At 37.0% G+C, this 10,883-nt stretch overlaps 3 protein-coding genes across 4 annotated transcripts; 1 reads left to right on the top strand and 2 right to left on the bottom strand.

Annotated features, from left to right (window-relative positions):
* Nucleotides 1-180: 180 nt before the first annotated feature.
* On the bottom strand, nt 181-2,119 carry LOC113753590 (putative pentatricopeptide repeat-containing protein At1g26500). Its single transcript, XM_027297777.1, has one exon. It carries the CDS (start codon nt 2,055-2,057, stop codon nt 522-524), a length of 1,536 nt encoding a protein of 511 aa, XP_027153578.1. The 5' UTR covers nt 2,058-2,119; the 3' UTR covers nt 181-521.
* A 501-nt stretch (nt 2,120-2,620) lies between these two features.
* On the top strand, nt 2,621-5,404 carry LOC113753971 (14-3-3-like protein GF14 iota). The gene is made up of 8 exons (XM_027298254.1): nt 2,621-2,681; nt 3,031-3,147; nt 3,587-3,893; nt 4,056-4,143; nt 4,260-4,369; nt 4,462-4,610; nt 4,987-5,039; nt 5,128-5,404. The coding sequence occupies exons 2-8, from the start codon at nt 3,075-3,077 to the stop codon at nt 5,131-5,133; spliced, it is 786 nt and encodes a 261-aa protein (XP_027154055.1). The 5' UTR covers nt 2,621-2,681; nt 3,031-3,074; the 3' UTR covers nt 5,134-5,404.
* Nucleotides 5,405-7,191: 1,787 nt separating this feature from the next.
* On the bottom strand, nt 7,192-9,533 carry LOC113751655 (nucleolin). 2 transcript variants are annotated; one of them, XM_027295741.1, is made up of 5 exons: nt 9,147-9,527; nt 8,978-9,050; nt 8,038-8,089; nt 7,885-7,954; nt 7,192-7,535 (listed from the first exon to the last, which is right to left on the bottom strand). In XM_027295741.1, exons 1-5 carry the CDS (start codon nt 9,324-9,326, stop codon nt 7,449-7,451), a joined length of 462 nt encoding a protein of 153 aa, XP_027151542.1. In that variant the 5' UTR covers nt 9,327-9,527; the 3' UTR covers nt 7,192-7,448. The 2 variants fall into 2 exon arrangements, with proteins under 2 accessions (XP_027151542.1, XP_027151543.1); XM_027295742.1 differs by having other exon boundaries at nt 7,448-7,528; nt 9,147-9,533.
* Between the last annotated feature and the right edge of the window lie 1,350 nt (nt 9,534-10,883).

Below are 10,883 nucleotides of genomic sequence, written 5' to 3'. Positions count from 1 at the left end.
TCCATACCGCCTTGGCAGCCCATAATTTTTAATATTCAACGAGTTTTTTTTCTTTTTTTGATAATAGATTCAACGAGTTTGTATGCATATGTGATTCCACATCAATTATAATAAATTCACGATCAGCAACTATTGGCAAGGCAACCGGTCCTCAGGAAATGCATCTACAATTCTCCATCTAGCCAAAGATATGATGGAAGAGCAGAGAAGAATTATTTTTTGTATATTTAAAGCCAATAGGATTTCTGTACAAAGGTGGGGGTTACATCAACCAGGATAGGACACAAGCCCATTGCTGTGCCAGATTCTTGAAACAGATCCACCTGCGACCTTAAGCTGGCCAGAAATGGGGTATTTCTTTTTGTACAAGGAGTACCACATCTGCAAAATGGGAATTGCAGTTCGAGCAACATATTTTCAAAAGCCACCGCACCAGATCCATTTTCCTAACCTGACCTTCAAGAACAATCTGAAATGGCCTTTACACATAACAAGCCAGTAAAAAGCGTACTCTTTCAACTCTATTCAATTGGCTCAACTGTTCTGTTTCTCCTTCGATCCCTCGTTGCCATTTTCTCCCCATACCTAGCAAATATATCAGCTAGATCAAACAACCCAACCTCTCTTAGCTTCTTATTCATCACCTCAAACATTATCACACCTTCTTCATTGGAATAATAATGCAAGAACTTATTGTAGTCAAACCTTGGGACTTCAAGTCCTCTATTCATCACTCTCTCCACATATTTGGTTGCTTCCAAAGACTTCCCTGCTTTCACCAACCCCCCAACGAAAATGGTATCAAAATTCACTAACGGATCAGATCCCTTCCTCCCTCGCTTCCCCAAATGTCCTTGCAGCAACATAACATACGTATGCATTGTTGGCTCACAGCCCTTCTTTATCATCTCCCTAAACACTTGTGTTGCTTCACTTGCACTTTTTAATCTCAAAAGCCCCTTGATCATCCCATGATAAACACTAATATCCGGTTCTTCGATCCCATCAACAACCTTATAAGCCTCCCTCACCCTTCCTCTACTCATTAGCCCATAAACTATAGACCCCAACGTAGCATTATCCGGTTTAATTCCTCTCTCACGCATTTCCTCAAACACCACATAACTTTCCCCCAACTTCCCCTTCTTGCACAGCCAGTGGATCACAAGCCGATACGTAGACACCCCCAAATCGTCCATCCTCTTCACCCTCATTGACTGAAAAAGCTTCATCCCATCACCAAACTTATTATTTTTAAAAAGGGTCTCCAGCATTATCTCAACTGTATCGATATCTGGCTCAAAGCCTTCATCTACCATCAAATTCCACAACTTCGAGGCCTCAATCAAATTCCCCACATCACAAAAACCATAAATCAGCCACCTATAGGTAATCCAATTCGGCCTAATAATATCTTTCAACTTGACTACAACGTGATTAGCCTCCAAAACAAGTTTTCCCTTACACAAAGCCTCAACTACCTTATTCAGAGTATCCAAACTGCAAACAAATCCAAGCCCATTCATAGTATGGAAAAGCTCGACGCATTTCTTTAATTCTCTAGCAGAAGCTAGCACTTTCAAAGCAATGATATAAGTTTTAGTAGTAACCAACCGAAGACGGCCGATTTCTTGAAGCAAGTTCCAGAGAAGGTCTATGTTTCTTGCCTTGCCAACGACATCAAGCATCTTGTTGAAGGTGATGGAGGTGTGGTGAAAATGGGGTTGGCTTTGGGTGAATTGGTGGAATTTGTAGACGGGTCTCCATGAATATGGGAATTTGTTGCAGACTTGGAGGAAAAATTCATGGGTTAGGTGGAAAGGGGTGCTGGTGAGGCTGTTGTGGTGTTTGGAGCCTGGGGAGTTCTGTTGTTGGTACAGGATTGTGCAGACTCTGAGAAGGTGGGCTTCGTTTACTGGTGTTATGGGACTGGTGGGATGAGGAAGAGTTGTGGCGGTGGAGGTGGTGGCAGCGGTGGTTAAGGGTCTCAGGTGGTGGTGGTGGAAGGAGTGGAGGAGAGTGGTCAGCGGTTCACGGAAGGTTTTTTGTCTGAGCATTTCGTTTGATCGCTCTTAACTCTAAGCACAAAATCAAATGCTATTTTTATTACTTTTAGACCCTTTTTATTTTTACAAAGAAAATCTACAAAAAAAAAAAAAAATTTGTTGAGGGTAATTAATCCGTGAAACATAGATAGCCTTCATGATGATAATTGTTTTGAGGGGAGAGTGAAGGTTGAGACCATTTTCTTAGGTAGAAATAGAAGGTTCTGGCTGACTTATACGGTGATTTAATTCCTATCGGTTCAATTAAACTTTTCTAAAATAGGCTACAGTAAGAATAGGAGTAGATGTAAAATAAATAGTTGCCGATTGTAAAAAAAAAAAAAAAAAGTAGACAAGTTCTTAGCGTTTAAATATTAACCAAAATGGCCAATATAATTGTCCAAAATGTGTCAGTAAAATAAAATAAAATAATTTAATTTAATTTCTTTTTCACTTTAAGGGGAAAATAGAAGAATGATGAAGATAAAGAAAATGCCTGAGAGATAAAAATGAAAAACAATGGTGGCAGGCATCCAGCTGCTGCGGATTGGGATTCTGACTCAGAGAGAGATTCCCTCAGAAGAAAGAGCAAAAGTGCACGTGTGTGTGTTTCTGTGTCTCCTCTCCCTTAATAATGTACACTACTTAATTTCTTCTTCTTTTTTTTTTTGATAATAATAATGTACTACTACTTAATTTCTTATAATACACTTCTTTATTTTGTTAAGAACATATCTTAAATGTAGTTTGGCCTTCAATTTTGGGAGCTCTCCATCTTGCATGCGATCTCCTGATCCGACGATGGAGATCTGGTCTTTCTCACGAACCAACAACCACCAAGCATTCCCCATTCCCCTCCATGCATATATAAACTTGGCTCTAACCTCCCCTCCATTTCTCACGCTCTCTTCGTTAGTTTCTCTCCCTCTCCATATGTTTGTTCCTCAACGAAGAGCTTTGTAACTTGCATTCTCTTGATTAGCAGCGATCAATCCTTTCCCGTCGGTAATCCCCTCAGATCTTTCCAAAATGTCGACGGAAAAAGAGAGAGAAACTCATGTTTACCTGGCTAAACTGGCCGAGCAAGCCGAGCGTTACGAAGGTCTTCTGCTAACCTTGTATTATTGATTGCTTCATCATCGTACATACATGAATTTATGATATCGAGTTGATTTTTTTCATTGATTGGTTCATTTAATTTTATTTCTTTTTTCATTTCTATACATGCAACAACGTGAAAATGAGAAATTGTTTTATACAAGTCAATGTTCTTACCAACTCATTTTATTATTGCTGGCTGAAGCAACTATGTGCAATGTCTTTAAGCCAAGAAAAGTTCTTGTGAGCTCCAAATTGATCTATTTGTATTCTGTGTTTTAGAATTAGTGTTTTATTGGCACTCTTCCTTCTATCACAGAAGTATGAATTGTGATCTGGACTGTGTCATCCAATAGGCCAACGATCTAATTTGTGGTTCATCGATTGAATGCAACGCGGATTTGCTTGGATTTGATTTTGTTTCTGTTTTTGATGTGGTATAGAAATGGTTGAGAGCATGAAGCAAGTTGCAAAACTTGACGTTGAGCTGACTGTGGAAGAGAGGAACCTTCTGTCCGTCGGGTACAAGAATGTTATTGGTGCCCGGAGAGCTTCATGGCGCATTATGTCCTCAATTGAGCAAAAGGAAGAATCTAAAGGAAATGAGCATAATGTGAAGCTGATCAAAGGCTATCGCCAGAAGGTTGAGGATGAACTCTCAAAGATTTGCAGCGACATTCTTACAATCATTGACAAGCATCTGATACCATCTTCTGGCTCTGGAGAGGCCACTGTGTTCTACTACAAGATGTGAGTCAGTTTTAACGTATCCTGCAAATTACCCTCCCTCCCTGAGGGCATCTTCATTAGGCTACTTATGTTGATCGCCTTTGATCGTAGGAGTTTTTAATCACAGCATACATTTGATCTCCTGATAAGCCTGATTCCATTTTCTACTGTATTTCGTTACAGGAAAGGTGACTATTTCCGATACCTCGCCGAGTTTAAGACTGATCAAGAGAGGAAAGAGGCCGCTGAGCAGTCATTGAAGGGCTATGAGGCAAGCTTTACTTTGATCGTCTTCCTGTACTCATGAACAGATTGCTTATTGTCACACTTGTACAATTTACTTAGTATCCATTTTACTTTGCCTTCTTTCTGTCGTGTAATTGTTAGGCTGCTTCTGCAACTGCCAATACGGAGCTCCCATCAACCCATCCAATTCGTCTTGGACTTGCTTTGAATTTCTCTGTGTTCTATTACGAGATAATGAATTCTCCTGAAAGGTAATTTCATGATACTGTTTCCGTTCATTAAGACCTGGACAAAAAATCTAAGTCTGTCTCACTAACACAAAAATAAATGCATCATCCTGAAGAGCCTGCCATTTGGCAAAACAAGCTTTTGATGAGGCCATCTCAGAGCTGGACACTTTGAGCGAGGAGTCATACAAAGATAGCACCTTAATCATGCAGCTGTTGAGAGACAATCTCACTCTCTGGACCTCTGATTTGCCTGAAGATGGAGGTACAAGATCTTCTTAATTACATATCCTGAATATTGAATTCAACACTTACTCTCTGCCACAGCTTACTTGTACCTTTGATTTTCTGAAGCACTTTCTTGGCATTGTCCTTTTGAACATTTTTTTAATGCTGCTGAGAACCTCGATGGTTTTGTAATTGCTGCTCATATTAGATCGGAAGGGTGTCAGAACTGATCAGCTGTCAAAACATGTCACATTCCTTTCTTGCTAGTCGTTTATTTTAGTTGCAAAATAATGTATATCAATAGAGAACACGCACATAACACTAAGATTTTCCCCTCAAAGAGAGGAAAGGAGGGGAGGGAGGGGTTGTGGTTTCTAGCAAAGCAAGGCCTAACCTCATATTCCCTGTTTCAGGTGAGGACAACCCTAAAGCTGAAGAATCTAGCAAGTCAGCAGAGGCTCAAGAGGTTAGTAGTTAGCCCTATTCATTTAGACTCGTAATTGAACCAATTCTATTTAGTTCCTGAAATATTTAACCATGGTCGATTTCTGCAGCATTGACAGAATAAGAAAGAACCTTACACCATTGAAGTCATTTGTTCTGGAGCAGTTGCACAGTGACCTGTGTACTCAGATTTCTCCAAGAAGCATTGCATGATCACCTTTTGTCAATCTGCTTGGAAGTTGGATCCATCAAGATGACAACAAGACTCTAAATTTTGATCAGTCTACTTGCATGTTGTTTCTTTACCTGTTTTACTTGCTGCTTGCGTCTTCTGTTCTCCTCGACAGCCTCTTGATCTTTTCATAGGATTATATTATTATTTACCGACAGAACATATGCAGAACATATATTATTATTTATATGATATAGCTTGTTTTACTTTATCAGCTTTTTGTTTTTCTTCTTCTTCTTCTTCTTTTCCTTCTTTTTTCGGGTAGAAAGACTAATTTTAGAAATTAAACGAGGGCAAATCTGGACAAATCTGGAGCGCGTCTCCCGAAATTAGGCTTATTCCTACATTTAAAATAGTAGGAATAAACTTTTGGTGTAATAACATCAAACCTCAAATTTTCTTTTTTGGGTCAAAAGGAGCGTGCAATAGCTTCCTACACTAATTTCAGACGGAACTGAACCACCATCGGACCAGACGGATATACTATGCATATGCCTGGATTTTTTAAACAAGGTCAAATTTAATTGTGACAAATTAGTGGGAGGCAAAGATTCAACCCTTACCTCTTAATCCATCCATCAAGCTTTAATGCATCGGTGGCTCTATGAATTTATAAGTTAACTCATCAACATCAAATCTATCTCCGTCATTGAAAATTCCCATCAAACCTTGGTAATCCCGCCCATATGGGCTTTGAAATTGTGCTGCTCTTCAAGTATGGCTCATTATCTTTCAATACAATAATTTGCCCTTCAAATATCAATCAATAAAAGTAGAAGTGGCAATGGATCATGCAGTGTGATATTCATGTTGTGTCGATCTCGTGTTCGTTTCGAAAAATCTCAATTCAGATCCGAGTCCGACAACCTATTTGTTGACAAGTTGACACGACCTAATCCATAAAAACTATTAAACATTTCGAACGACAATAATTGTTGTCAAATGAATCCGCTGAGCATGCACTTTAATCCGTCAATTCTTGTTATTAAAGAGTTTTCAATGAAAAGATGCACAATAAAGTGTTAAAAGCATACAAGAAATTCCGAAACTTCAACGTCAACTTTCAACCCAAAAAACGTTAAGATAAGAAGAGTTTTCAAAGGCATAATATGTAATAAAGTCTTCAAAACAAAAAACAAACTTCAAGGTTCAGGGGTTGATTCAATAGTAATCCACTTATGTTCGAAACGTGCTAAATCTATTAATTTTAAGTCGTGCTAGAGTCGCGTAGCCATATCGTGCTAAAAATTGCCACTTCTAAGTAAAACTTTAATCAATTTCTATCGTTTCGGAAAAAAAAAAAGAGTAAAACTTTAATCGCTTCTAAGTAAAACTTTAATCGCATCTTATTGTATTACACTGTGATTAGAAAAACTCGCTACCAAGAAGCAGTCCATTCAAAATACACATGTTTTGAGTCTTGAAACTTGTTTTATTTTTTTGGGTGCAAAATCTTGACACAATTTCATTGAACCGTCTAGTTTAGTTAATGCAAGAAAAATGGGTGAAAAAAAATTTTCTTCTAATGCACCATTTATGCTGAGCTTGATTTGTTTCGACATTTTAGACAAAAAATACTAAGCAAAATGATAATCTACCTGCAAACGAGGAAGGCGTCGTAAAGATACAAGATATTCATTTTCGTCCATACACTGCTTTTCTCGAAAATTTTGTCACATCTAATAAAGTTTTCCAACAGCCTTTGGCGCTGTTATATTGTAATGAAAAATGCCCACAAGTAGCTTTGACAGCTTAGGAAATAGGAGGAGGTGAAGAGAAGGAAGAAGATAATAGGAATAGGTCAGGTACTGGTTAGAAAGAACTTATCGCTCATTTTCTGCCCAGAAAGCATGGAAAGTGAGATGATCCAAGGACTTGGATAAAGGTGTGCAGGGAAGTATCTAGTCTTCATCCAAGTATTATTTACGGAAGGAAATTTAGAGGCAGAATCAAGGAGCTATTTTAACAGACTCAGATTGCATGAATTGTGTCTTACTTATGAGAAGTAAATTCAGAATTAGAATGTTGAAATTTTACAATATACAAGACAAACACCAGCAAAACCACACGCCCAAAAGATCTCTGTACAACAAAACTTTCTTGGTTGATACAGTCGAGATCCTTCTCTATGCGATAACTTTGGAGCAAACAAAAATCTTCTTCGCGACTCTGCAATTATTTGAACCACTACCTTCTAAGTCAAGAATCTTCCTTTACAAAATATCCTTGAGGCAAAGAAAAATCTTCCTCGTGATTCAGTATTTCTGCATCCTCATCATCTGATTTCTTAGATACTCCAACGAAAGAGGCGAATTAGGGGAAAAAGTGCAATCAATTGAACTTCCCAACAAGGTGAAATGGGTGATGCAGCTCAAATGAACATCAAAGCCAGGGAAGATAATGACAAAAATACGATTGCTAATCTCCTATATGCAGGTGTTTATGCAGGTGTCAAGTATGTACAGACAGGCCAAAATCAAGTCCATTTTCACTATAATGCCAACTATATCAATGAAGTCGAAGCTAGTTCAGAGAATAGTGAATAGATGTTAGAAGTGCCATTCTCATATATAACAAACGTGTCCAAGTACTGTAAGTTTGCTTCAGAAAGTCAGATGACAGTGCAAATACTAACCAGCATTTCCAAGTTGTAGAAACGGTCCAGTAACTTCAGAACATCATCCGGAGCAAAATGTCGATTAAAGCTGTGAAAAAATGGCTAGAGTGAAGTTCCAGAACAATAAAGTCCAAAAGAATGGAAGGAAGATAGAGCAGAAGCTAAGTAAACCTTCTCCGAAGATACTCAGTCAAACCATACAGGACAAAATGACGGTGCATTCCTGCAAAAAGCTTTACAGTTAACTCTCCTCATCAATGCAAGAACTGGCAGCAAGACACGAAATAATTAACAATACATTAAAGAATCAGGGGTCATTGGTCTATCACCTTTTTCCCCTCTACCCAACAGGAGAACTCTTAGAGTAAAAGGTAACTCAAGCATAACATTATCAGAGATAAACTGTAAAATTATCAGATACATCTTCCCACTGTATGTGTCACTGGAAAAGGGAGATGCAAGTTTTAAATTCAGCGCTGACTCAGTTTTAAAGATGAACTTGAATGGCAGACAGCGTTGTGATGATGCAGGAAGATAGCAAGTCTCTAATTGCTGAGTCTTATTAGAAAAATTGTATTTATGAAGGAAAGAAAGTGGACAAATAGATTAAACTAACTTACATCAAGTATAAAGTCTATGAAAAAAGTGCTTTAACTTTGAAGGATGGCAAACGGAAAGGACATTTTTCTTTTTCTGTTTTTCTTCTTTCCCCCAAATTCATAAACATGAGAACGGAAAATTCTCTTTTGCATCCATTCCTTTCTTATTTCCACCTAAACCGCCAACTACAAAGAGCAAAAGACTAAATTGTTCCATCAACATTCAATTTAACCGGTTTCAAATAGCCCGAGAAGAAACAAAAAAAAAAAAACAATATTCAAACTCAGGGGAGCCCAAGAAGACAAATCAAAACAGACACAAATTAAGTTAATCCTGCAGTATTGATCCTGGGATCCCATTTTCTTTCATTTTTGTTCAAACCAAAAAAGAGTCTTTAAAAGTTTTAAGCTCAATCAGATGTGCCCTCTCATGACATGGTAATAAGTTTATCTATTTAACTGAGAAATTTCGAACGTTTCACGTAAAAAAGAACACAGAAATAAGGAAGTGCCTCGTAATTTGGCTGGAGGATAAATTTCAAGAGCTTCCAATAACTTAAGTTCCAATTCCACCTCTGATTTCTCCTGCCGGAAAAAAAAAAAGATTTCAATAACTAAAAGGATTTCCAATTCTTCATAAGCAAGATAGATTAATGCTAGTAAATCAAAAAGAAGGAATACCTGATGGACAGAAGGAGGAGGAGGTTTGCAAGGAGAATGCACAGATAAGCCATCTTGTTCAGGCTCTTCTTCTTCTTCATCGTCTTCATCTTCATCTTCTTCTTCCTCTTCTTCTTTTGCTTCTTTTTTCTTAGCATCTTCTTTTTTATTTTTACCATTAACCCCCGTTACTTGCCCCATTTTTTTTCTCTTTTGTTTTCCAATTATTGATTAATTTGATGTTTATTGATCGGATTTTTTTTTTGGGAAAAAAAGATGAGTTCTTTGGAGGATTGGGAGGTGGAGAGCTAGGGATTTTGATTTTGCGTTTTCATTGACGGATTAAAATTGGTAGAAGGTGGCGGAAAGCTGTTGAGCAAAATTGGGTCGGTCACATTGGGTTGGACACAGTGGAACTTACTCTCCAATTTTTGGGCTAAAGGCCCCATCTTGAATGTTTTTCATAGATTAATGGACCGCAAAAGGAGTTTTTTTTTTTTTACAGTGAGAGGTCTTGAAATCAAGATCGTTAAATAAATTTATTAACTTCATTTACTTATTATTTTTTTTTTGAAAGACTTAGCATTATATTAATCGAGGCAAATGATATTGTTGAATATGTTGCAGACTTGTCAATCAACTTTCTTTAGACGAGTTAGTTACTATGTATAAAATTTGATCCTAAGAATCGTTCTCCCTGATATGGATAAGAATAAAAGTAGTTTGCAAATGCTGCTGATTGAGGGGAAAAAAGCAAAAGATAACAGACCTATCAATAACTACTTAATCAAGAGAATTTTTTTTCTCTTTTATTCTTTAAAAGTTTTTATATTTATAAACTTTTTCAAATGAATGAAGGCTTGGAGCAATTGACACTCTACTAGTATTTTGCCCCAACACATGACAATGGCTTAAAAGAATAGAATCGAACTTCGTGCTGTTGAAGAATCCAAAAATATTGTTTGGATAGGAGTTTATTTAGATAATTCATTTGAAATAATTACTATAGCACTTCTTGTGATGTGATATATGTGAAATAAAAAAATTATTAAAATTTGTAAAATAAAGTATTTTATTTGAAATCATCTCAATTCAAACAAACTTAAAAAGCTACTCAAAGGGGCCACGACTCTCATGTTTTCACCGGAGGAAGGAAAAATAAAAATTGGAATTCAAGCGTCCAAAGAAGAAAATAAAGAAGCGATAATTCGGGAGAAAAAAAGGGAATTTGAAGATTCGAAATTTATAAGGTAAGTTTTGGAAAATTTGTAAATGAGATATAAGAAACTGTTCATGAATTGTAAGGAAAAAATTTGTTTTAAAAGCAAAGTAACAAAATTACTTGTATACGTACATACTAGCATTCCTATTGCAATACATATGTGCGTATATTTGTACATTTGGATATATACCTATATATATAGACCAAAGTTCACATTTTTTCTTTTTTTTTTTAAAAAAAACTTGGAGTCTGGAAGTGGATCTCAATACTAACTCTCTTCAAGTGAGTTAGCCACCAGAAAAATGCATTCTAGTTGCAACAAATTAGATTGAAAGTAACGTGTGAATATTGCCAATTAACCAAAATATATCGTGGGAAGCTGTTACCTTAGATTGGAAACATCAAAACGGGCGACAAGAATGGAATGAAAAACTTGAGAGATCATCTTGCCTTGCCCCAACATTTTACTATAACCAAAAAAAAAAAAAAAAAAATCGAACTTGGTGCTGATGAAAAAGGGATCCCAACATACTTCA

Source organism: Coffea eugenioides, chromosome 11, assembly GCF_003713205.1.
Source record: "Coffea eugenioides isolate CCC68of chromosome 11, Ceug_1.0, whole genome shotgun sequence".
In the NCBI taxonomy this organism is placed as follows: Eukaryota; Viridiplantae; Streptophyta; class Magnoliopsida; order Gentianales; family Rubiaceae; genus Coffea; species Coffea eugenioides.
The sequence above is the reverse complement of the archived record's forward strand: the minus strand, read 5'-3'. Positions and strand labels throughout refer to the sequence as shown.

Coding starts and splice junctions, on each gene's coding strand:
- LOC113753590 (XM_027297777.1), bottom strand. CDS start 2,057: ATGCTCAGACAAAAAACCTTCCGTGAACCGCTGACCACTCTCCTCCAC.
- LOC113753971 (XM_027298254.1), top strand. CDS start 3,075: ATGTCGACGGAAAAAGAGAGAGAAACTCATGTTTACCTGGCTAAACTG. Junction 3,894..4,055: donor ACTGTGTTCTACTACAAGAT/GTGAGTCAGTTT, acceptor ATTTCGTTACAG/GAAAGGTGACTATTTCCGAT. Junction 4,370..4,461: donor ATAATGAATTCTCCTGAAAG/GTAATTTCATGA, acceptor ATCATCCTGAAG/AGCCTGCCATTTGGCAAAAC.
- LOC113751655 (XM_027295741.1), bottom strand. CDS start 9,326: ATGGGGCAAGTAACGGGGGTTAATGGTAAAAATAAAAAAGAAGATGCT. Junction 9,051..9,146: donor CTCCTCCTTCTGTCCATCAG/GTATTCCTTCTT, acceptor TTTTTCCGGCAG/GAGAAATCAGAGGTGGAATT. Junction 7,536..7,884: donor TCTACAACTTGGAAATGCTG/GTTAGTATTTGC, acceptor GGAGTATCTAAG/AAATCAGATGATGAGGATGC.